Raw genomic sequence first — 24,009 nt, 5'->3', positions numbered from 1 at the left:
GAGTTCGATTTGTTCCCAGGACTGCACGGAGGCACTGACAAAACTAAAATGCTTAGATCACCAAGAATCTCATTAAGCACTGGCTATATCTCTGTCAGTTTTTGACCTGTGGTTTATCTGAGACTGAGTAGGAAGAACAGTAGAGCGCTACTATTGCAAACATGAAACAGCAAGAACTTCCATCATTTCCATTCATGCAAAGATCGCCCCAGAAAAAAGTACATCCATTTCAAATAAGTATAGCATAGATGTTGAGGTAATGTACCAGGGGATACAACTAAACATGACATGACCTGTCTATATGTCCCATTTACTGGATTGTGACGACCAAAATTAGCCCATACCATGATTCAACAACAACAGCAGCACCAACAAAATCAATTACAAACTTTGGACTAGTTCCCTACAACAGTTTCTGCTCCTGACGGTCCTTTGCTCTGCCAGTATTGGTAAGCATAATAAACGGAAGAGACAACAAGGGCGCCAAGGACGACGTAGGTGATTATCTTGGTCAGCCCGATTTGTGTAGGGGCCTTCTTCTGCTTGCTTTGCGCCAGCAATGCCTTTGGCTTGATCTTCGCCATGGTTCACTTCTGGTAATGCCAAGAAAGGAATCAGCAGCATGAATCAGCAGCATAGGGAAATTTTACAAAGGTATAAAAGAATCACTATTCATTTTTTGCTGAACAACATGGAAGAAGTTTTTGCTTGATGCATAGTAAACTGCATTATAAGCTTGTGAAGAGAGCGATCTCACATATCAGTCAGTAATAACTACACCTACAAGCATCAGATTGCACAAATTATGTTCTTACAGTCGTGTTCCCTCGTCCATGTGTTCCCACAGATTATGCTCTTGCAGATAATGGAATACTCACCTTGCTAACACTTTATACCTAAACAAGCAAATGCCTAACAATGGATAAATGGTTTGGCTTGAAATAGTAAATGTACGAACCGAAGGATAATAGTGCTGCACAGGATATATATAACAGAGGGACACCCAGTGTCAACAGAGAATATGATGCATTCAAAACTTCAGATTGCAGTTTGGAGGTGCTGTCTGCGGCTTCAAATCATAAGAATGAGACCTCTCATAGGTTTTGACACTTGACTGCATCTGAATGGATTTAACTTATATGACATAGGAGGATGGCTTCTATAAATTATGGTCTCCAAGATAAAAACCATACACATGTACAAGATTGGGGGGGGTGGGGGGGGGGGGGGGGGAACAGAGCAGTACTGAAGGTCCAGGAAGTCATGTCAAGCCACAGGCCAGCTATGGGACTTGCAATTGGGAAGCCTTAATGTTCCTTTCTATATCTTCTGCCCTTTACATATTATATAAAGGAGGAACTAAAAGGATTGGTGCTTTCAAGACGAGCTAAGAGGGTCAGTGCTTATGCTGAAAACAAAAATCATCAGTGACGGACCTGACAACTTTGCAGTATAAAGGAAAACCTAGGTAACATTATTCACATATAATACTTGGCATAGGGACAGCTCTCGCATAGACTAACAAAAATATGGGAGTTCGTTATACTTTTATCGGCCTTAATTTTCTGAAGTCGATATGATAGGTGACACCATAATGACACTCAGAGAGACCGATAAGCAAGAGTATCCTTAGGCCTTAGCTTGATAAGTATGTCTTGGTTTTCCAAAACGGAAAGTCTAGTAGAATTAGAAAATAATGTTGAGACTGGTAGTTAAAATACTAAGCGAACAACAGTCTAGACAAGTAGCTAAAAGGAAATCTGATGACATAGAATACGATCATTCAATCCAAAAGTGGAGATGGTGTACCAAAATAACAAGTGCAAGTTTGGACGCGGTGTCAGATCGAGTTCTAGTCCATTCTAGCTGAAACGAACATATGAAAAAACACATTTCAATATCATACAAAGTACAAACAATCTGCAGTACTACATTAAGTATCGCTGCTTCCAAATGCAATTCATATCAATATTTGGACGCCGCAGTTTCTTCTACCATCTGCCAACACCATTCACTATCTTACCACCAGAATTCAAGAATCAAGGGCCTTCATCAACATCATGAGTGGTGCCATACAAATAGCTCGATGTAGCTCGATAACTGGCAGCATGACTGATTGACTGTCCTAAAAGCATATACAAGGAGAGCATGCCATGTCTACAGACCATCCAAGATAGAACTCTAAACAAACATTTGACTGACCCACACAGCACGGGCGTTATTGGGATTCATAGCAGGTCCTTGATTCGATTCCATATAAACAATCCTGCCAACAAGGTCTTCTATCTATATCTAGGCCTCACGAGGGGATCAGATCGGGGCGCGGACCAAACATGGCGACAGATCCATCCGTCGCACACTAATCTAGACTATAGGGGAGGAAAGGGAGAAGACGTGAGCTGGGATCTACCGGCGACCGTGAACTCGAACCAAATCCCCGACAAAATTACAAGGATTATATCCTATTTTGACTGTAATCGGACGAGATCGGCCAACGGCGGTAGCAAAATCGAACTTGGGTTTGCGCCGATTCGAGCATCATACCTTCAATTCGCGGCGCGGCGGAGAGGCCCGGATGGGATGGAGATGGAGGAGGTGCTCGTCCCGCGAAGGGGAAGAAGACCGGGGGACCGAGGGAAGGCGCGTGGGAGGAAGAAGACCAGGGGGCATGACAACGTATACAGTACGTATAGCCGTACCAGTCAAATACTAGTACGCCTTTTGTCGACTAGTCAAATACGCCTTTAGTCGCTGACATTTAAACACTTTATTTCACTATAACACGAAAAAAAAATACACATTTTAACTCAATAATCTCACCTTACTGCTACACTTTGCTCTAAAAATCATGCAGAATCTATTAAACCTGTCACGTGGCGACCACCTCATACATGTCCTTCGATGTCTTATACTCCCTCCGTCACATAATAAGTGATCCAAATTTATCCAAACATGGATATATCTATACCTAAAAAAACATTTAGATACACGTAATAGAAAGTCACTTAATATGGGACGGAGGGAGTACAATGCTATCGGCATCGGCGAGCACTTTCTACGCAGCCGAATGGCCCTAGTCGATGGTCACGCCGCCACGACATTTACGAAGGCTAGCTCCTCCCTTCTCGTGCCATGTGCCATGGCGGTCGGCAATGCCTACTACCTTACTAAAGGCCTACGCTTTCTGCCTCTCCAACAAATGATGACCCAACTTGCTAAAAGCCTCACGCTCAGCCACGTGTTTCTTTGCAACATTGTTAAGAACAACTCATGTGGGCCGTGTCATGATGTGGAGTCGAAACAATCATGCCGACGACCAAGACCTCACCTCATAGAGAAAAGAGAGTTTTAAAGACTCATATCCCTCCTCCGTCCTCGGCGTGGCCGTCGATGGCGTCAGGTAGACAACACATGTAGGTGTGGCCCAAGCCTCTATCGTTTTAAACCAAAGTAAGATTATGAAGCTAAACATGCGTTTTTTGAATTCATGTACAACCGGAATTACTAAAGTACTCTTTTTTATGACGGAGTATGAGTTTGGAGATTAGTAGTTTATTATTCACTCTCTTTTTATGCGTTTTCTGAATTCATGTACGACCGGAATTACTAAAGTACTTTTTTTTATGATGCAGTATGAGTTTGGAGACTAGTGGTTTATTATTCACTATTTTTTTGAGCCGGTGTATTTCACCCTTCCGACATCTTTTTAAAAACAAATCGTATCTCTATCTAGCTGCCAAAAATAAGTACAATAAAATCTCTTAACCCTATCTCGTGCACACATCTCAAAGCATCTGAAGGTGGAGTACATCTCAAAGCATCTGGCGCTTTAGCACTGGTGCGACTCATTCAAAGTATGATTAATAAGAGAGCCTGCAGTTGGCTGTTAGGTTGGCTATTAGCTTTGCCATGTCACTTAAAGCCACCATGGATAAGTACTCATGTAATAAGCAGGCTATTAGGTTGGCTATTAGCTTTGTCTTATTGAATGCTTAAGCATTTAATGCTTTGATCTGCTGGGATCTACAACACAAAGCATTTTTGTGGCCATTTCTAAACAACATACACTGTATATGGCATACATAGCATCAGGAAATGACGAGACGCTAAATAATATTTAAGCAACTGGTCATTAAGCAAAGACATGCCACATAGAACAATAACACCAACAGTTACTCCAGCAAACAAGTAATCGACGGAAACTGACGCATAACACCATGACAACGACACTTTAAACATTACAGGAGTCTTTAAAAGAAAGCACTAGGCAAACATAATTTTCCCTCTGTTTCATAATTCTTGTCTCAAATTTGCCTAAAAATAGATGTATTTATTTTTAAAAAACGTCTAGATACATTTAATATTTCGACAAGAATCAACGGAGAAAGTACTAAATAAGATCACCGGCAAACAAGCCGTTAGTTTTGATCCAGACGATGTAAAAAGCCCCATGACATAGTTGTAGCTTGAGTAAAGTAGCCAGCACCCTTTTTCATCAACAACCTTCAGTCACTGTATAGGAAAAAGAAACAGAGAGGATGGCAGAAACATGGTTAGTGTTGGCTCCTTCATGCAGCCAGCGGCAGCTTTTGTTTTTGGACAATAGTAATACTGGACACAAACATAGAAAGATTTGCGCGCGGGAGGAGGAAGACGCACCGGATCTGCAGCGCTGGCCCTAGCGCTTGATTTTCGTTTGTTGTGCTGCAGCCGGGCGATTCACGAGTCGTCCGCTCGGTTCTCTTTCCTCCCATTTCTCCTCCTCCTCTGAAATTTTGCTGTCCTCCCCGAGGAGCTCCTCCTCTGGGATATCCTCCTCCGCCTGCCGGCAAAGTACTTCCTCCGCTGCGGCGCGGTCTGCCGCTCCTGGCGCCAGCCGTCGCTCCCGCTGCTCTTCTTCCTCCCAAAGGACCCACGTCCATGGCGCGGTCGACGCCTTCGACATCCGGCGAACCCCCGCCGTGCGCCGGCCCGTCCTCGGGTTCGAAGACTATTCAAGCCGCCGTGGCTTCACCATCCACGCCTCCTGCGACGGCCTCCTCCTCCTGTCCCTCGGGAACCACCGCTTCTACTTCTGCAACCCGGCCACGCGCTCCCGGATCTGACCGGCGGCGACGTCGCCGCTCTGCACCCTCACCGCCCCTCCGGCTCTACTCGAGGCACACAGGGCGCAATTGCGACAGTACAGTCTTCCACGTCCTCACTGTCTCCTTCTCCGGGGCACCGAGGTGCATCGGGCTGCCTGTGGCCTCACCGGCCATGAAGGAATTGCCGAACCAGTGGTTTATTCGCGCCTGCACGCACCGGCCTGTCCTGCTACACGACTGCCTGCACTGGCACCTTGGTAGCAACTTCTTCGACGGCAAGGTACTGGTTTTCGACACTCTGGTTGAGTCATTCAGGTTGATGCAGTCTCCCATAGCCAACAGATCAGTACGTTTGCTTGAGATAGACGGTACACTTGGCATCAGCCATATAGATTATGCTACCACTATGGCAGAATTATGGGTGCTGCGAGACTACAAGATGGAGGTATGGTCATTAAAGTACAGGGTTGTATTGTCTGTGGCGGAGACGAGGGAACATTTCCGTATGGGGTCCCTGCTTTAAGCGGAAAGGTTGTGTCTGAGAATGGAGATATGCTGGTAACTAGTGAGCGTCTTTGCTACCCCAACCTGTTTCACTGTGAGAGCAACGGCAAGTTGCTGGAGAAATACCAATGGCAGGGTGAAGTTCCAAGGGTTCTTGGGCTCTGTTTCAAAGAAAGCCTTATAAGGCATGCGTTCTTCCAGAGGAAAAATGGCAGACGTGGGAGGGTGCCACGTTTTTTCCGAGGACTGTAGGAGCATTGGTGCTCCTTCATGGTCTCCATGCTTACCTTCGTGAGTATCTAGAAATAATTTCTATCTTGGAAGCTTGAACTAAGCAACTTGTTTTTCTGTCTTGTGCATTTCATGTTAAGACCATTTCATAATGCCTGTTCGAATTCCTATTTCCTGTATTGCTGCTCTATTACATATGCAGATAATATATATATCCTTACAGAACATTCAATGGTTACAGTGACATGGGCTAAGAATGTTCTTAAGTAAAATTTCAGATTATAGAAAAGCCTATTTCGTTTAATTAGCATTAGCATGAACAAAATATTCTAAAGGTAATTTAATACTCCATACATGAGTCACTAGTTCCCCTTTGGATCTACGATTTTGGTAAGATAACTGGTGGCATGATAAACTGATGACGCCAAAATTTCCGATGTCTTATCCCTAGACAATTAACAAGCATGGTTAAAAACAAATGAGGACTCAGGGTCTTCATTCAGTAGTACAAAAGTCTGTACTGGAGCAAAGCGTACAGTAAAACGGGGCAAATCCCGATGATAGAACTACAAAATCTTCAAGATGAGCTGAAGTATACTAGAGAGATTTGTGATAACTTACAAATAAAGAAACATATGAGGCTAGCACAAATAGTAATCCTTGTCCTTAGTACTGGAGTAGCGGGAGGTTTATGAGTAGTAGGATCTCAATATGGATCCAAACTTGCTGTGTTTCACTTCTTGGGACTTGGGAGTGCATTGACAACAAGTTTTATCAAAACTTTAGGTGGAGTATTATTCAATGATAATATGTATGAGTGCTATTGGCACGTGTACTTAATTTACTGGCCAGCATCGCAGGGAGTTACTTGTATTGGGCAGAATCAGAATTACAGTTAGAAAGTATATATGCGAAAACCCTGGGAGTGGTGGCGCAGAGGTCTGTTACTTCCTCACATGCTTGGAAGTTTCACCAAAACGCTGATATAACTGATTTGATGAGGAACGCGGCAGTGTCTTCCTGGAGCTGATAGTAATGATCCTAGATATATGGGGTTCAGCAAGGGACCACCAGTTGCACTGGCGGATTGAATTTTCCCCAGGGCTTGTGCCTGATATGATGCATGAGCTTGAGCTGATGCATTGCATTTTCAACAGTTCATTTGGCCCCTCTTCTGTTCTTCAGAAATTCAGAAACGTGCAATGGCTCTCAATGGCGGCAGTTCCCTTCTCAGATCCAATCGATTCCTACTTCCATGCCTGTATCGAGCAATTGGGAGCAGGGGAAAGGAAATGAAAGGAATTTGCACGAAAGGAAACTGGAAAAAGTCGCGCCCTGCCTTCCCGCGTTCATGCCTTGCCTTCCTTTTCCCCCGCTGGGCAGATCGGCAAAAACAGAGTGGTATTCACATATTTGATAGCCAAAAGTGGAATTCACATACTATTTGATAGCCAAAAGTGGTATACACATACTACTTGATAGCTAACGAGGCCTGTAGGGACTAGAGATCATTTTGGTGGGACACGGAAGAATGACTCCCGAGCACCAGGGTGCTCGGCATCCCTATCGACTATTTTGAAAGCGGTGGCTGATGAATCACCGGTCCAGATGATTTGAGTATTGTTTTGGCTCAGGTAGAGGTATTTATGTATTTGTAGTGGGCCAATTGAGATGGTAATATAGACCATTTGCAAGATATTCAAAATGGCACAAGTGTTGTCGACATAGCTGGACGTATCAACTTATCCTAATTAATCAAAACTAATGTTAACTATCTTTTGATCTCTCCAAAAAATTTGTAAAAAACTACAGAAGAAATAGAGACATCAATACTTCAAGAACGGATTGACACCTCCGGGTACAATTGCTTGTTGATCAGAATCAACCAAATCTTAATTTTTTATTAATCTTTGCAACAAAAACCAATCCTTAAAAATTCTGAGCAATCTAGAAACCCAAGAACATGCTTTGCATGCGCACATGGATCAATTGGGAAAGCACATCAAGAAACCCAAGCACATGCTCTGCATGCTCACATGGATCAATTAGGAATTAAATTACAAAAATAGATCTCATGGAACATGAAGATAGGAGCAAAACAAATGCGCAAGATGGAGGCCAAAGATCCAATCAACACGATTGAAGATACAATCAACATGATCCAATCAACGAGGTCGAAGACGCCGGGGACGGCATCCCCACCACATTCAGTGGCCGCACGGGGCGCAGGAGCACGACGACGAGGTTGAAGAGTTTCCGAACCGCTCGCGTCGCGGAGGATGGGTCAGCCGCTCCAGCGGAGGGAGGCGGTTGGAGCTCGTCGTTGCGGGGTCTTCATGCGAGCATCTCCCATGAGTATCTATAAAGTACTTTTTCTCTCTACGAAGGAGTCCTATAATAAAGTACATTTGTTTATTTATCTGTGCATTTCATGTTAAAACCATTGTACTTTATTTATTTATCTATGCATTTTATGTTATGTTAAAACCATATTCTATGTGGTTATTTTATAAAGCCGATGTTGTTTTCCCACACAATTTTTGGTGGAAAAATGTCAAAAACATTAGAAGATGGAATTATCCTTACATGGTGTGACATATCTTTTTGGCGGATCATAATTTGTATTGCGCATAAGTTAATGTGCTTTTATTTCTCATCCATCCCCGACACCATGTCAACCTTCTTTTTTGTCAATCCTAGAAAATTTGTTATTTCACATCCATCCCAGACACCATTTCGATCACCAATTGATTTTAGATGGGCTAGAATAACACGCCAACGTTCCCGCGCTAGTCCATCTGCGCGTACAGTGGCACTAGCCCGCATGCATGCAGCCCACTCAGCCGCAACAATCCGCATCCATGCATGCATGCAACTAGCACAGCAGCAGCTGCTGCGTCAAGGAGCAATGCATGTGTATTTTGTAAAATGTCACTTAAAATGTTCTATCTCTCAAACTGTACATCCGATTTACGATCCGTCTTCATGGTTAATTTTGTCTCGATGAGATCTTCGAAACAAGATCTTATATTGATATGTTTCGAAAAAAAAAGTTTGTGCTAAAAGTTGCCACCTTCTAGTGTATAAAGTTGCCACCATGTAATATACAAAGTTGTCACTTTCCAATATATAAAGTTGTAATATCGTGCGACGGTCGCACTATAAGCAACGCGTGACGGTCACGCTAAAGGAACCACGCACTACGTTCCAGCAAATCCGCGACAGCTTAGCTAGTCCTTTTCACGCCAAGTCCTAGCAGCTAGGCATGTTGTGTCTATAGCTCCGACACGCGTCGGCTGCATCAGCAGCAGGCCATGCTATGTCAGATTGTCTTTACTACGTCAACATTAGTTTGTGCCACGTTAGGTTTGTCACGGGTGGATTCAACACATTTTAATATGAGTTCCGAATACAACAACATGAACGTCAGACATGGACCATGAGACTTCACGAGTTCAAAAAAGACCTTAAAATTTTAGCACAATTTGTCACCCCTAATTAATATAAATTACCATCCTAATGAACAGAAATAACCATGTAATGTCGGTTTAAATTGACCCCCTACACACCTATCTTCCTTGTCATACCTAATGCAAACAAATTGTCATCCCTGATGAATATAATTTGCACTCTCTAATGAACACAATAACCATGCCAATATACTTCGGTCAAAAATCTACCATGCACCATAGCATCCCCGCATCTCATCAACTCCAAATCAAGATATCACATCCATTCAAAACAACCCACACAAACCTTGTGTCCATGTCTCTTTAGTGCACACAAAATGCCACGCCTAATGCACACAAATTGCCTCTCATAATACACACAAATTGCCACTCTCTAACGAGTATAAATTACCACCCATAGTACACACAAATTGCCGCACGCTAATGAACACACACTGCCATCAGTAATACACACAAATTGCCTCCCCTATGAACACGAATAACCAAGTAAGTCCATCCATTTCGGTTATATAACACCCACCAGTGCATCCCACATTTACTCCACTCCAAATTGATCTATCACCTCCGTGTAAGACGACACACACAAACCTATCCCCATGTCATTCATAATTCACAGATATTGGCACCCCTAATGCACATAAATTGCCAGACTTTGAGGAGCATAAATTGCCATCCTAATGCATACTCATTGCCACCTCTTATGAACACAAATTGTAATCTTTAATGTAGATAAATTGCCACCTCCGATGAACATAAATTGCCATTCATAATGCAGATAAATTGCCACCTCTGGTGAACACAAATTGCTACCTCCGATGGCTACCACGTTGGCAACAACAACTATTGCTCGTGGCGGCGAGGGGAGCGACACATAGAGGTTAGAACGGCTCAAGGCGGTGGCGGGGCAGCACGAGGCGACGTGCACGGTTTCGGGCGGGTTGCGCAGACAGGCGACATGACGCGTAGTTGCGAGAAGACTGGCACAGTGCGTGGTGGCGAGAGCGCCGTCGACGTCGTGGCAGCCACGAGAAACAAGGCCGTAAGAGCGGACGGACATGTTTTTCTTATAATTTCCGTAGAAAAAAAAAGGTAATGAATGCATGCATGCATCAAGAGCAGCAGGTATTCCGTAGGGAAAAAAAGAAGAAGAAAAAATGCCTGCAGCAGCAGGATAGCACAGTAGGGGCAGCCGCACGAACGAGCACCGCAACAGCCAACTCAGCAGTGCGTCACGCGCGAACATGAGCGCGTAATAATTTCCGTTGATTTTAAGAACATTGCTTAAGTACACAATCAAACATTCCTCAAATGTTTTTCAAATGGATCGCTAATTGATTTTAAGAACAATGCTTAATTACAGTTGCATCAACTTCGCTCAAACAGATTTTCTCCTGCACAGCACAGCAGAGTACGAAACTTCGAATTCTCGCGCACCAAAGTCCAAATATGGAAATCTTAAAATCTACAGTTATTTATTCACAATTTTCACATTTCGAAGTTTTTTTCCCCCCAAATCAGCCATTCCACAACGAACCCTAGAGAGATGGCTACCGGCGGCGCTTGGGGAGCTTCGGAGTGCGACGCCATGGCGAGCACCGCGAGGGTCAGGCGGAACCGCCGCGACGGAGCCGCCGCCGGCGGCGGCCCGGTGCTCCCGGAGGAGCTCATCCTGTGGGACATCCTCGTGCGCGTCCCGGCGAAGGAGCTCCTCCGCTGCCGCGCCGTCTGCCGCTCCTGGCGCCGCCACACCTCCGACGGCGCCTTCCTCCTCGCCCACCACCTGCGCCAGCCCTCGCTCCCGCTGGTCTCCTCCAACGCCGGCGACCCCGCCCGACCCCGCGCCTCCGTCTACGCCTTCGACCTCCGGCGGAGCCCCGCCGTGCGCCTGCCCGTCCTCGGCTTCACCGGCCACAACGCCATCCGCGGATTCTCCATCCACGCCTCCTGCGACGGCCTCCTCATCCTGTCCCTCGCCGACAGCAGCCGATTCTTCATCTGCAACCCGGCCACGCGCCAGTGGCGCGCGCTCCCGGAGCTCGCCGGCAGCGATGCCGCGTCTCTGTACCCTCATCGCGGCGAGTACCGCGTCCTCTACTGGAAGCTTGCGGACAATAAACGCAATTTCGTCTACAGCATTCTCACGCTGTCCTCCTCCTCCCAAGAACATAGGTGCATCGGGCAGCCTGTAGTGGTCTCACCGGCCATGAAAAATGTGGACTTGTTGCTTGTCCATGCTCTGGAGCACACACCTGTTCTACTACACGATTGCCTGCACTGGTACATTGGCTTCCAAGGCATTGTGTTGTTAGTGTTTGACACGGTGCTGGAATCGTTCAGGGTGATGCGTTCTCCCCTAGCCAACCTATCGGCGGCGTCTCTGCTTGAGATGCGGGATGGGACGCTTGGCATCGGCTATGTGCATCCTGCTACCATGACGGCGCGAGTCTGGGTGCTGCAAGACTACAAGACGGAGGAATGGTCGTTGAAGTACCGGATCAAATTGCCTATGGCGGAGATGAGGAGACATGTTACGGAGCATTGGTCTTTCTCCGCAGATATCGTGTCTGGGAATGGAGACGTGCTAGTGGACGGCCGTGATCCTGTGCACCTGTTTCATTGTGACAGCAAAGGCAAGTTGCTGGAGAAGTGGCCGGGAGTCACTTTGGGAATTTTTAGAATCTGTTTCAGAGAGAGTCTTGTCAGGCATGCGTTCTTCCAGAGGAATGATGACAGCCGTGCGAAGGTGCCATGTTTTTTCCGAGGGCTCTAGGGGAGAATTGGTGCTTCTTCATGGTCTCCATGCTTATCATCCTCCCTTGTGAGTATCTAGAAAGTAATTTCTATGTAGGAATCCTGCCTGGACCAAGTATTTTCTTCATTTTCCTATGCTTTTCATGTTAAAACAATTATATGATGCAAATGTTAATGCACACATGCTCACCATGCTTGTTCAAAATTTTATTTTCCTGTAATTTTTGCGACTCAAATGCATGAAAACTTGCAAAGAATATGAAACCTTAGTCCTCATTTTGTGGATTCGTGGCGTGGGTCTATCTTTTTGGAACAAAGATTATTTTGTGACAGCAGGAACTTTCTCCATACTTGATTTCCATGAAAAGAAACTTCTCCTCACTAGAATTTCCATTTCCTACGAATTCCCTACAATCTTTTTGTTTTGAACGGGGGATAGTGAAATTCCGAAATTCTATGACTGCACATGTGTTTCATACTCTGCACTGCACTTGAGGCTCCTCACTAGCTCCTTTCTCTGTACATGTGTTAGCTGCACTTGAAGTAATTTATAAATAGAATATGTTCTTTTGTGTGACCTTTGTCAGTATTTTGTATGCACTATAATATTATGGCTGAGTTTTGAGAGATGGAAGGAGTATTGTTTGAGTTCACAAGAAGTGGTTTTTGTCCAATGGACTCTAATTTCAGTTGGCATATTCTCTGTTAGTTCTTTCTGTAAATCTTTCAAGATGAATGATGCTGTCCCCCCTAGAAATTTTTAACTAACATCACAAATTAGAGTTTTTGATCGATTTGTAACTCGAAAGAGAACTTGGAGAAAAGATGACATATTAAAAAGATTGCAAAATGGAGGAAAGCAATGCCAGTTTTTGGGCACGTTGAAAATATCGATCAAATCTTTGTCAGGTTTCTTCTGGTTACCCCATGCATTCCAGACAACATTTCAATCCTTCTCGGTAGGTCCCTTAGAGTATAGAAGGAACTCCAGGAACCTGGCTAATGATCTTTTTTCCTTTCTGTAATTCACTGGATTGGTCATTGACTCAACTGTTGTTCTCTTTGGCAGAAAGAAGGAACTGAACCAAGCATCTGGTAGGAAAGCTGGGCTAAAGATTGTCTTTTGGGGATGCAAACTGGTAGTCTGTTTTGCTTAGAGAGTCTGCTGGTCTCTGGAGTGTCAAGCGTTATGCTGCCGTCGGAGTCTGCTTTGGGTTTGATTCATCCTGAAACAATTTTAGCTTGAACAATATGGTTTTTTATTAATGGGAATCGTGAGGAAAAAATGTCTGGAGAATTCTCGTTTAGAAATTATGTCTAGTTGAACAACTGAGATATTACTCCGAAACAATTTTCGAGCTCCACAGTTTGCACATTATTCCTGAAGCACAAATAATGTGCAAAAAATTAAAGAATTGTGATTCGCAAATGTTGATACAATCATCATACACAGCACACGAGCAGGTGTTGTTTCTTCTATATGGGTGATGGAACTCACCGTTCCTAGCTAGCTAGCACAAGAATCATGGGAGACTCATCTAATAAAACCCTGAACATTCAAGGGTTCTTGGCCTTGATCCGGAGCTTCCTGGCAACGGCGGCCGCCCTCGGGTGCCCGGCCTTCCGGCTGTCGCCGCTCTGCTCCATCTCCACCCAGTTGATCACCCTCAGCATCAGTGACTGCGGGCAGCTGCAACCGCTGCCGCTCTGCTTCCCCGTGGCTGAAGAAGAAGACGACGATTGCTTGCTCCTCTTCTTCTTCAGGCCGGTCTCCAGCACGGCCTCCAGGAACTCCATGAACCAGCTCCCTGCCTCCGCCAGCATCTGCTTTGCCAGCCTCAGAGACGAGCCCAGAACAGAGGAGGATCGCTTCTCGCCCTCGCCGCCGGTCTTGTCCATGGCGAGGCACTTCCTGCTGGCGCTCAAGCTCCGGCTGCCATCATGCCTTGAAGAAGGATCCAGCAGTGTGCCCGGCGCGAATGACACCGACTTGGACACGCCGCCGAGCCCACCAAGGAGGCCTCCTCCTCGTCGCCTCATGGCTGTCGTCCTGTTCTGAGCTATCTCCTGCAGGACGTGCGCCTCCTCGGCGGGGGGCTCGTCGCTCGCCGCCACAGCCGAGGAGGCAGCCATCGACATCGCCGCTTGGATAGACTCTATGTCAGCCACGGCCTGCACCGCCTCCTGGTGGAATCCGAGGAAGCTCTCGAAGCACGCCGCTGGGGCGTCTGGCCTTGCCGCCTTGCTCAGCTCCGAGAACATCCTGTAAACACCAAACAAATTATCCATGAGAATTTGATGAGCAAAAACAATGCTGAATCGCCATGAAGAAGGAGAACATACTTGTAGATCCGAGCTACGTTCTCCGTGGCCGAGGCGTTGCGCAGCGCTTCCAGCGCCACCTTCTGAGCCTGCTCCATCTGCTCCATGGCTTCCTGAATTTTTTGACACCATGATTCAGTTCAGACACAAGTCACAGCAGCTGCAGAGCTTCATTCGCTAGCGATCTGATCATACCTTGCCGAGCAAATTGAGCTTCCCTGGCACCAGCACACGAGCGGCTGACGACGGCCTCTTCTTAGCGGACGTCGCGGTGTCGTCATCGGAGACCGGTGAGGAGGGTTCTTCTACCCTGACTCTCCTGCTGATAGGCCTGGAAGCCGCCGTGCAGCTCATCGAGCTCTTCTCCTGCACAAACAAACCCAGAAACAGTTTAGCTCCATTGAACTTCACAAGCAATGAAAGACGAACTCATGGCCATTCTAGTTCAGGTGTACACAACACATACAGCTGGGAATGGGCTCTTGGGGATCTTTGGAGGAGGGTCGCCTCTGTCGGCAGCGAAGCTCCTGCTCCTGGTCATCAGCCTGGGCAGCACGCTGCTGCTCTTCCTCACAGACGCCGACAACGCGCTGCTGCGTGCCGGCGTCGCCTTCACCGGCGTCCTCTCGTCAAAATTAAGCGCTGTGGGCTTGATAGCAACCTTAGGCGAGGCAGCAATGGCGTGGTTCTCGGGACCCCAGGATCCCCTCCGAGGCACGGCCGCCTTGCCCCTCGCTGGCGGCTCTGGCGTGCCGACGACGAGCGGGTGGCGGCCGGGTTGCGGCCTGGCGCCGACGATGACGGGCACAGGGGATCCGGGGTCGAGGCGGTCGACGTGGACGAACTGGCCGAGGCTGAGCTTGTTGGTGAGCACGAGGTCGGCCTGGGCCAGCGGCAGCGTGGCGTAGATGGAGTGGGAGGAGTCGGAGACCTTGACGTAGAACTGGCCGTGCCTGGGGAAGAGGTCCTTCTCGTCCATGTCCGCCGGCACGATGTCCGTCACCTGCAGCACCGCCGTCCGGTGCTCGCCCACCGGCTTCGCCGCGCCGGACCTCATCCCGTCCAGCAGCTTCAGCAGCACGCCCGTCGACAGCGTCGTCATGCCGCCGGCCGGGCGAGGGGGTCGATCGATCTGGCGGGACAAGGAAAAACAGGGGTTTCATATCCAGTTTCCTAGACGAATCGATCGAATTAAAAATGAAATTGCGCAGCGTAATCGATCGAACCGGACCCAAATTCTACCCAACCTCGCACTAAGAGAAGAGAAATTGATAAAATCAAGTTCATGGACAGGGCGAATTTCCGCCGATCTTGCCGCATCAAGAACCAGTCGAGTATACTAGTATCTCCCAATCGGCCCCCAAGAACGGGAGGACCCATCATCGATTCACCGAATTCGGAAGCAGGGGGGAACGAGATGATCAATCGGTCGATCGATTGGTTACCTGGAGACTGGAGAGGGAGGAAGACGGGACCCGAAGAGACGGGGGCTAATCGATCGCCCCAGCCGCCGCTGTTGACAAGAAGCTCGAAGAGGGGAAGCGCTTATTTCCCCGGCGGCGGCGAGACAGGGTAGGAGGAGGAGGAAGCTAGTCTGCGGCGGGGAGCTGGAGAGGAGGCGCGTGGGGTGATCCGGTGGTGTCTGACGCAGCTCGTGATTCTGCAACGGTAAAGAAGGAGGCGGCGACTAGAAAGGGGAAGAAGAAGAAGAAGACGAAGAGAGGAGGAGAAGGATAAGAGAAGAAGAAGAGAAAAGGGAATTCAGAACGTTGCGCCGAAATCCCAACGGTCGACTCGACTCGACTGGAGCTGCCTAGCTGGAGGGGCGACCAGGGTGAAATGACGCCGATGCCCCTGCCCACATCGTTCACCAGGGTGACCGACGTGTGCTCGCTTTCTGTTTTTTCTTTGTTTTTATTTATACATTTTGCACTTTGGATTATAATTGGTTTGTCTATCATTGGGGGCATCGGATTCGGCGGACGACGTTGTCGGATTGCTATCGCGGTCAATTCGGACGGCTGCTATTCACCGTCGTTTTGTTGTCCGAACGACAGTTGTCGTCTTCCATGTTAATGACCCGACAACCAACGTTGGCTCATTAGGTGAACTCCCACCATGCGCAGCCGGTGTTGCGGTAGCGCCATGCCTGGCTTAACTACAACTTGGCCACCGTTGGACCGTTGTTGTTCTATGCCATCCCTCTAAGCCCGAGAAAAATCTAGGTCTCTTCGTCGATGCTGGCATGCCCTAACTTGGGCCAAAGAGGAGCATATCGTCATGCTCATGACCACCTCACCTCCACTGTTCATGTGGGTCCTGTCGGCATTGATCTGGCTTAGTCTTTACTCGCCCTCGCTGCCACCGTGGCATCATCTCCAACTCGGGCTCTGTATGAGGGAAAGACTCGGGGAGGGGGGGGGGGAGAAAGAGATAATAGCAAGTAATAAAATGCTTGAGAGAGTGATGGGAGAGATTGAGTGGTGGGCCCGATGTGGGAACATTCAACTAGCCAAAAATGGGCCGAAAACATGCACAAATGGTGAACGATGAAAATTTCTTTTAAGGAATCTAATCCTACAACATAAACAAGCTTCATGGGAATGCCTAATGCAACGGAAATTTCATCGAATCATACGAGCCCTTATTATTTCTTATGTGTGTACCAAACTCCTTTTTTCAGACCAAATGAGGAGATACTTTCTTAGCGAGTGCAAAGATAGTCAAAAATAAATAAATTAAAACTAGGTGCGCCGGTGCATGTTCGTTCTGACATTGGCTCATTTTTGTTTATGGTAGAGAGAATTCTAACATGGACTCGTGGTGCCAAACTCTCGAATCTGGGCCAGGTTGTCCGAACAATACTCTGTTGATGGGCTTCATTTGCATCTCAAGCCCATCTTCTTGTGGGCCATGCATCCATTTTTTCTCCGTCTTCTCACTCTCTCTGAGGAAAAAGGCCGTGCATCAGCTTAATCGTCTCTGTTTTCTTGAGCTGTTTTTCCTTTAACTAGAGCATACACCTTCTCATCTTCTCAAAAATAATAATTCCCCCGACATAATTGAAATACTTTTGGAAAAAAAGGTATGTTTAGTACTGCCTGCACAACAAAACCTCCTTCCAAAACTGGCTCAAAAAGATCTGCTCAAGTGACACAAACACAAGCCGGGGGACGAAGTGTCTCTGAGCACATATCTGAAACTTTTCTTCTTTTTCCAAATATACTTTTGAGCAGCCTCAGTTACCCACCTAAAGCTCTTGTACAACTTATCTGCAACAATTTTCCCGCGTGAGCGATATATATGTAGAGTGAGGTGAGGGTAATTGAACAAAAGACTGTCGAACTTTGATCATGCAACACAGTGATAAGTAAGTTTCAGATAACTTTTTCACAGAGATTCAGTCAACTTTTTAACACTATACCACAGTGGAGTAGTTAACATCAGTACAGCGTACCGTGTTCATTAGAAGATCCAGCACGTGCGTGTATACGTAGTTCTACTCTGCAAAGCTAGCCGCTGGTAAAAACATATAGCAACGTGGCTAATAGGGCAAGGCACATGTGTATAGAAACGTGAATGAAAGTGATGGATGCAGAGGACCAAAAGACAAAAAGGCATGGGCGGCTCAAGTCCAAACCATCCATCCAATCCAATCCTTGTCTCATTCACACGCACAATAAAATGAAATTTTTTGCTTGATTATCGCTGTCATCATCCCAAAATCCTTTTTAAGTTTTTGCCCTCTCTCTGTCTGTCCATGTCTTTACTATGCTGCCGAGAACACAACAGGTGCTGTAATCAAGCCTGCAATAAGCTTGATCTAGCACACTGATAAGGCAACAAGTTTCAGACAACTTCTTGACAGACCACAATGGACTAACATCAGTAGTACTACCGTAGCAAATTAATCCAGCACGTGCGTGAATACGCGTCGTAGGATTCACTGTCCTTGTCTGAACCCTGAAATGCCACCGGTAAAAAAAACGAATGTTAGAAACGTGGGCTGAGAAACTGATGGACGCAGGCAGAGAAGCCAAAGAGGCAAAACATGGGTCCAAATTAAGTATCGTTGTCTTGTTCATACGCACCACTGAAGTCTGAACCAAAACGATTGCTTCTATTATTATCGCTGTCATTATCAGAGATCCCTTTCTCTCCTTGTCTTGTGCTAGACGTGAGGAATCAGCATCCTTGCAGCTCGGTTGCTTGTTGCGCATAAGAGGTTACCTGTTCTGTTTTTGTTTCAAAGGCATAAGAGGTGATAGCAAGCCTTGATGCGATTGTTGAAGAAGATAGGTGTTGTCAGGGTAATTTGCAGAGTTCATCTGGTATCAGCAAAAATTAAATGAAAGTGGAGTAGAGGTATAGATATAAACCTACCAACAATCTGAGATTGACCTCCTGTTTTTTTTTCAAGGAAGAGATCAACCTCTTGTGATTAATTCTTGAACAAAGTTTATCCAGAAGAAAAAGCAGTTAATCCTATCAGACAAATACTCATGTCATCACTGCAGGAATTTTTCTTTTATTTGATCACCCGGTTCCTGAAGACTAGATATTCAAGATTCTGAAAGTACACAAATTCCTGAAAACCTAGAACGTTAGGATCTCAAGCTCTCCACATCCTCAGTGTTACACAACTACGGCACTACGCTAGATCTCGATCGAAACTGAAGCTGACAAGACCAACCAGCCAGCCAAGACCCAAGAAGGCAAGAACACAAGGGGGCTATCTAATTAAGCTGAAACAAACAAAACACGACACAGAAAGAACACAGCAACCTGCCATGACGCAGAGCAACCAAGTCCTCCCAGTGATGAAAAAAGAACCAAGAAACTGAAAGCAGTAAGCTCCTTTCTTTCCTGATAACTAAATCACTAGCTCAACTAACATATCCCCCTTGGGTGGTTTGCTTCAGCCTCTCGCCGCCAACGAAGAAGAAGAAGAAATTCAGATCTGATCTTGTATGATTCAGGGTGCGGCGAGTGCTCTGAGGCGGTGGGCGACCCTGGCGGCGTCGAGGCCGATGCGTGGGCAGAGCGCCTGGGAGTGGATGGTGTAGAAGATCTTGTCGGCGACGGCGGAGAAGCTGGCGCTGACGACCTCGGCGCCTTCCTGCTCCAGCACGGCGATCACCTCGTGAAGCTTGAACGGCTTCCCGGCCTCGCTCACCAGCGCCACGTCCACCGCCGCGTTCTCCTGCTGCCGCACCTCCACCACCGGCAGCATCTCGCCGTTGCCTTTGCCGTTGCCGGAGGAGGACGACGAGCCGCCACCGCCGCCATTGCCGGCGCGGGATTGCTTGCGGCGCCGCAGCTCGTCGATGCGAGACTTGAGCTGCTTGATGTACGCCGCCGCGCTGTCCAGCTGATCCAGCTGCGTCGCCGCGTCCTGTAGATCGATAAACTGTTAGATAAGAGCGAGGGCAATAGCATAGGAGCAGGCAGCAGCTGGCTGTAAGTACAATAGTGAGTTATAAGATGTTGTATTTTATTAAATCTGGGTCATATCTCTCTCACAAATAGCTTAGGAGCCTGTGATGCAGCTGGCTGTTAGCTAACAGCCCATTTTCTCTTCTCACCCATCTAACTAAACACAAATATGATATTTAAATCTCTACAGTCAACTTATAGCCCACTGTTACTGTATGTAGATTTTTCCGATGTGCTGTGATCATAAAAAAGAAGTGATTTTTTTTATAGTTCCTGTGTTTTTAGTGAGAAATTAAGTTAAGTGGGGACTTATCCGCCGAGTGATTGATTGATTGATACACACTGATATTGTTGTCTACCCATTCCATTCCTCGTTGGGGCTGGTCTACCGGCACTAAATTAACTAACTAATCAGGCACGTGCCCGAAATAAAAGAAATTAGTTGTGGTACTCGAGCGAGCGCGTCTTTGATTGTCACCACCACCTACCAGACGATCTCTGGCATGATTAGCTAAAACTATAGCAGCAGCACGTGGGTAAGCTGCTGGGACAAAGTGCCGCAGAAATGATCTCGAATCGCGTCAAATCAGCCCTTTAACTTTTCTTGGTTGTTTGAGGCTGGAACGTCAGGATCATGAGCACAGACAGCACCAAAGATTGGAATTGTGTACATTTATTTTTTTGCCAAGATTCGCCTTTTGCGAAGCGCAATCTCGTAATACAGACCAATCCATCCGGGAGACAGGCAGCAGCGGCAGGGCAATAAGAATCGAGTGAACCTGAAGACAGAGCAGCAGCCTGCTCCATACACGTAGAGCTACAGCACATGTACAAGTAACAGCGACGTTTTCCTAACGTACTGCTGTAGAATACTGTAACTTGTAGCTGCTCGCTGACACCGTGCTTAGCTTATTACTGTAGTTTTATTATTACTACTAGTACCCCCGGACTGATGATTCAGTTCACGAGGGGGAAATGGAAGAAGGCCGGATTAATAATCCATGGTCGCTTAATTAACCTTGGTGGGATTAATGAGATGAGGAGGAGGAGTCAGGAGGTTAATTGATTGAAATTATTTACCTTGGAGTTTGAGGATGGCGGAGAGGAGGAGTTGAAAGAGGTGTTGTGATGGTGGTGAGATGCAGGGACGAGGGAGGAGAGCTTGAGGCAGAGGCCCTTCATGTGCAGCCTCCGGTTCTTCTCAACATCCTTCCTCTCCATCTTATTACATCCTCCTCCGTCGCTGCTCGTCACTCCTACGCTCTGCTGCTGCTGCCTCCTGCTCTTCATCTCTGCTAACTAATCGCAGCTCAGCACTTGAGCTTGAGCTTCAGCAATTGGTCTGCCTGACTGACGGGAAGAAGAAGCAGAGAAGGCAGGATACTGATGGATGGATGAGAAGAGGGTTAGAGAAAGGGGAGCAAAGGAGAAGGTGTGGATGTGGAGGTCTGTTTGTTTGAGCTGGCTGTTGGGTGGGTGGGGGAGCTTATTTATACTGCTGGGTTTCTGCTCTGCTCTGGACAGAGGAGGAGGAAGAAGATTGCTGAGAGTATACAGCAAAAGGAGAAAAGAAAAAGGAAATTGATCGATCGAATCACGGAGACGAGTGGGGGTCAGGGTCAACTCCACTCCCGATGCTCTGAGCTCCAAGAGTCGATCGGGTCCACGGAGACGTGTTATCGCGTTGGGCTGGGCCCTACGGCCTCCTTTGTGATGATAAAAAAAGCCCCCTTTTTAAAAAAACAACACCAGCGCACGTTGTGCTGCTGCCCCTACCTACGTCTACGTGTTGTTGCTTTCTCCATCCCCGTGTTTTCTTTGTTTATTTTACTAGTTTGATGATCCCCTTCGATTATTGGGCGATGGATGGATGGGAGAATTTGAAGGTCTCCGATCCCATCCTCACCTTCTCACGCGCAATCCGCACGAGTGGATTAACACAACGCTGGCATGGGATTCATTCGTAGATGCCTTTTTTTAATCCGGCCCGGTCAATCTCAATTCGATCGAAAACAACGAAATCTCCTTGTCTCGGACGCGAAAATTCAGAAATTTGTTTCGGATCTCGGTGTTTGAAATTTCACCAGACTTGAACAAAATGTATCACAGGACAAAACGAAATTGTACAAAAACACAAATTCTGTCTAGCCCAAATTAATTACACAAGTTAATTACTTTTTTTTTCTTTTTTCGAAAAGGGGAAGAGTCCCCAGCCTCTATATCAATCGATGCACACAGCCATATTTTATTATGAAGTTATAAGAGTCTTACCAATCATTGATTAGATATCGTGGAAACAAAAATGAGCCAGCGGAACAAGTTCAACATAACGAGTCTATGCATCTAGAAGACGACTGGTACACCGCCAACCAGCCCGGCTGAAGATATCCCGAGATACCATCTCCAGACGGTTGCATCCAATAGCCAAAGGTTCACGCCGATGTGCAGGAAGTAGGAAGGACCAGAGTCGAATCCAATGAGTGGCTTTCAAGATGACCCGCAAAAAATGAGAAACTCTAGATCGATTAAAAATGACATCGTCGTTTCTGCAGCTCCAAATAACCCAACAGAAAGCCGAAAGTCCCATCCGAATATTAGACACATCCGCCGCTTCCTTCGTGTTTACATAATTACTTGGAGCAAATTAATTGCATAAGCTAGTTTACATGGGATTCAAACTGCAGTGAGAGACTGAACTGTTTAATAATTGAAAGGCTGAAACTTTAAGAGTCCTGCCAATATATTTCCCGGAGAGGCGGAGAGGCAAATTAACTTTCGACCGTGCAGAGTAGAGTATGACCGATTTTCTCCTAACCTGCCGCGTGAATCCATATTTGGTTAGCTTCCAGAATACGAGCACTTGCTGTACATGTATTGCTACTAATTGACTTTTGCACTGTTACCCACGTTTATATATGTACAAAGCACACAACACTCTCGCTATCAAACGTGTGATACCCACCAACCACCATACATAACCTTCAAATTAGCAAACTTTTTACTAGCACCTTTTAAAAGGGAGCTTTCACAATCATTAGCTAGGAACACCTTCCAACTCATTAACTATTGTTGGTACAGAGACAAATCAAGTGCTCCCATCCATCAGCACGTGATCGATTTTATTTCGACACCTGTCTCGGCCGGGCGTACGAAAGAGCCAAATAATTGATCCAGATCTATATATAGGCAGCTGACTCGATGAGACTGCTGGCGTGTCCTAGCTAGCTAGCTTGATTAATTAGGTTGCCAAGAGAAATGTTAATTAGCTTCTTCGATTCGAATTTATTTGCGGTACTAGTTCAGAGATAGCGCAAAGCATTGTACTGCCTTGGTCACGAAACGAGTGACGTGGATTATCGTCAGAGATTAGTTCGGACAGACAGGCCATCCATGACATTAATTAATTAAGCTCTGGCTTTAGGGCAGGAAAATATATTACTCCTTGTGAGATAAGGTGTAAACGTTCGCGGGATTAATTAATTTCTCAGTACAAGGTAGGCCATGCAAGCATATGCATGACACGGCACGTGGTGACTAGCTAGCTAGTTTGATGATTCTGACAGATCGATGGCGCGTTAATTAATCTGGACGCGCAATAGAGTTCCTACCGAGTATTCCTATGATCCAGTGTCACATTATTTTCGATTCTAAAAAAAATCAACCTGCAACATTGTGCACGTGCGGCATATATACCGAGTACTAATACGGTTTTGACTTTTGGCTGGCGTGTTCACACCCTGACCGATGTGCTCACATGTTTAGTACGACTTAATTAACCATATCATAAGTACATTTTTTAAAAGCTTATCATCGATTCGCCCCGTATCTACACGTTGACGTTAGGAGTTCTGATATATTATTTTTCGGATGAAAACGTCGCCGGAAATGCATTGTATATATAAACATTATTGTGGGGAATTAGTTAAGTGACTGTGGAGTGCCATTTGACGTAGATATAGATAGTGAGAAAGACACGCGTGATCAAATTAGTTATAGCAAGTAGAAGTGGAATATTTGGTGTAGCCACACTCATCCATCCAGGAACGACAAAGGACGTACGGTCATTCTTACGCTTCTCCATCGAGCCAACAGCCAAACTCTCCAATTAAGACTTTTTCTTGTGTGACACTCCTCACGTTAAGTGAGGTGATATTACATGTATCTATATGATTTTTGAATATAGATACATTTATATTTAGCCAAATTTG

The 24,009-nt window shown here is 46.4% G+C and overlaps 5 protein-coding genes across 6 annotated transcripts; 2 read left to right on the top strand and 3 right to left on the bottom strand.

Annotated features, from left to right (window-relative positions):
* Positions 1-165: 165 nt before the first annotated feature.
* On the bottom strand, positions 166-2,706 carry LOC100831722 (peptidyl-prolyl cis-trans isomerase CYP21-3, mitochondrial-like). 2 transcript variants are annotated; one of them, XM_024460210.1, is made up of 3 exons: positions 2,545-2,685; positions 1,810-1,866; positions 166-593 (listed from the first exon to the last, which is right to left on the bottom strand). In XM_024460210.1, the coding sequence occupies exon 3, from the start codon at positions 582-584 to the stop codon at positions 396-398; it is 189 nt and encodes a 62-aa protein (XP_024315978.1). In that variant the 5' UTR covers positions 585-593; positions 1,810-1,866; positions 2,545-2,685; the 3' UTR covers positions 166-395. The 2 variants fall into 2 exon arrangements, with proteins under 2 accessions (XP_024315978.1, XP_024315977.1); XM_024460209.1 differs by lacking the exon at positions 1,810-1,866 and having other exon boundaries at positions 170-593; positions 2,545-2,706.
* A 1,825-nt stretch (positions 2,707-4,531) lies between these two features.
* LOC106866105 lies at positions 4,532-6,049 on the top strand. Its single transcript, XM_014898775.2, has one exon. It carries the CDS (start codon positions 4,921-4,923, stop codon positions 5,608-5,610), a length of 690 nt encoding a protein of 229 aa, XP_014754261.1. The 5' UTR covers positions 4,532-4,920; the 3' UTR covers positions 5,611-6,049.
* A 4,651-nt stretch (positions 6,050-10,700) lies between these two features.
* Positions 10,701-13,405, top strand: LOC104582457 (F-box protein At5g49610). The gene is made up of 2 exons (XM_014898117.2): positions 10,701-12,110; positions 13,113-13,405. The coding sequence occupies exon 1, from the start codon at positions 10,836-10,838 to the stop codon at positions 12,060-12,062; it is 1,227 nt and encodes a 408-aa protein (XP_014753603.1). The 5' UTR covers positions 10,701-10,835; the 3' UTR covers positions 12,063-12,110; positions 13,113-13,405.
* A 16-nt stretch (positions 13,406-13,421) lies between these two features.
* On the bottom strand, positions 13,422-16,109 carry LOC100831114. Its single transcript, XM_003564841.4, has 5 exons — positions 15,811-16,109; positions 14,832-15,497; positions 14,561-14,731; positions 14,387-14,478; positions 13,422-14,306 (listed from the first exon to the last, which is right to left on the bottom strand). The coding sequence occupies exons 2-5, from the start codon at positions 15,465-15,467 to the stop codon at positions 13,601-13,603; spliced, it is 1,605 nt and encodes a 534-aa protein (XP_003564889.1). The 5' UTR covers positions 15,468-15,497; positions 15,811-16,109; the 3' UTR covers positions 13,422-13,600.
* A 2,766-nt stretch (positions 16,110-18,875) lies between these two features.
* LOC100832319 (transcription factor bHLH168) lies at positions 18,876-21,304 on the bottom strand. Its single transcript, XM_003564762.4, has 2 exons — positions 20,882-21,304; positions 18,876-19,760 (listed from the first exon to the last, which is right to left on the bottom strand). Exons 1-2 carry the CDS (start codon positions 21,089-21,091, stop codon positions 19,341-19,343), a joined length of 630 nt encoding a protein of 209 aa, XP_003564810.1. The 5' UTR covers positions 21,092-21,304; the 3' UTR covers positions 18,876-19,340.
* Between the last annotated feature and the right edge of the window lie 2,705 nt (positions 21,305-24,009).

Source organism: Brachypodium distachyon, chromosome 2 (genome assembly GCF_000005505.3).
Source record: "Brachypodium distachyon strain Bd21 chromosome 2, Brachypodium_distachyon_v3.0, whole genome shotgun sequence".
Taxonomy (NCBI): domain Eukaryota; kingdom Viridiplantae; phylum Streptophyta; class Magnoliopsida; order Poales; family Poaceae; genus Brachypodium; species Brachypodium distachyon.
The sequence above is the reverse complement of the archived record's forward strand: the minus strand, read 5'-3'. Positions and strand labels throughout refer to the sequence as shown.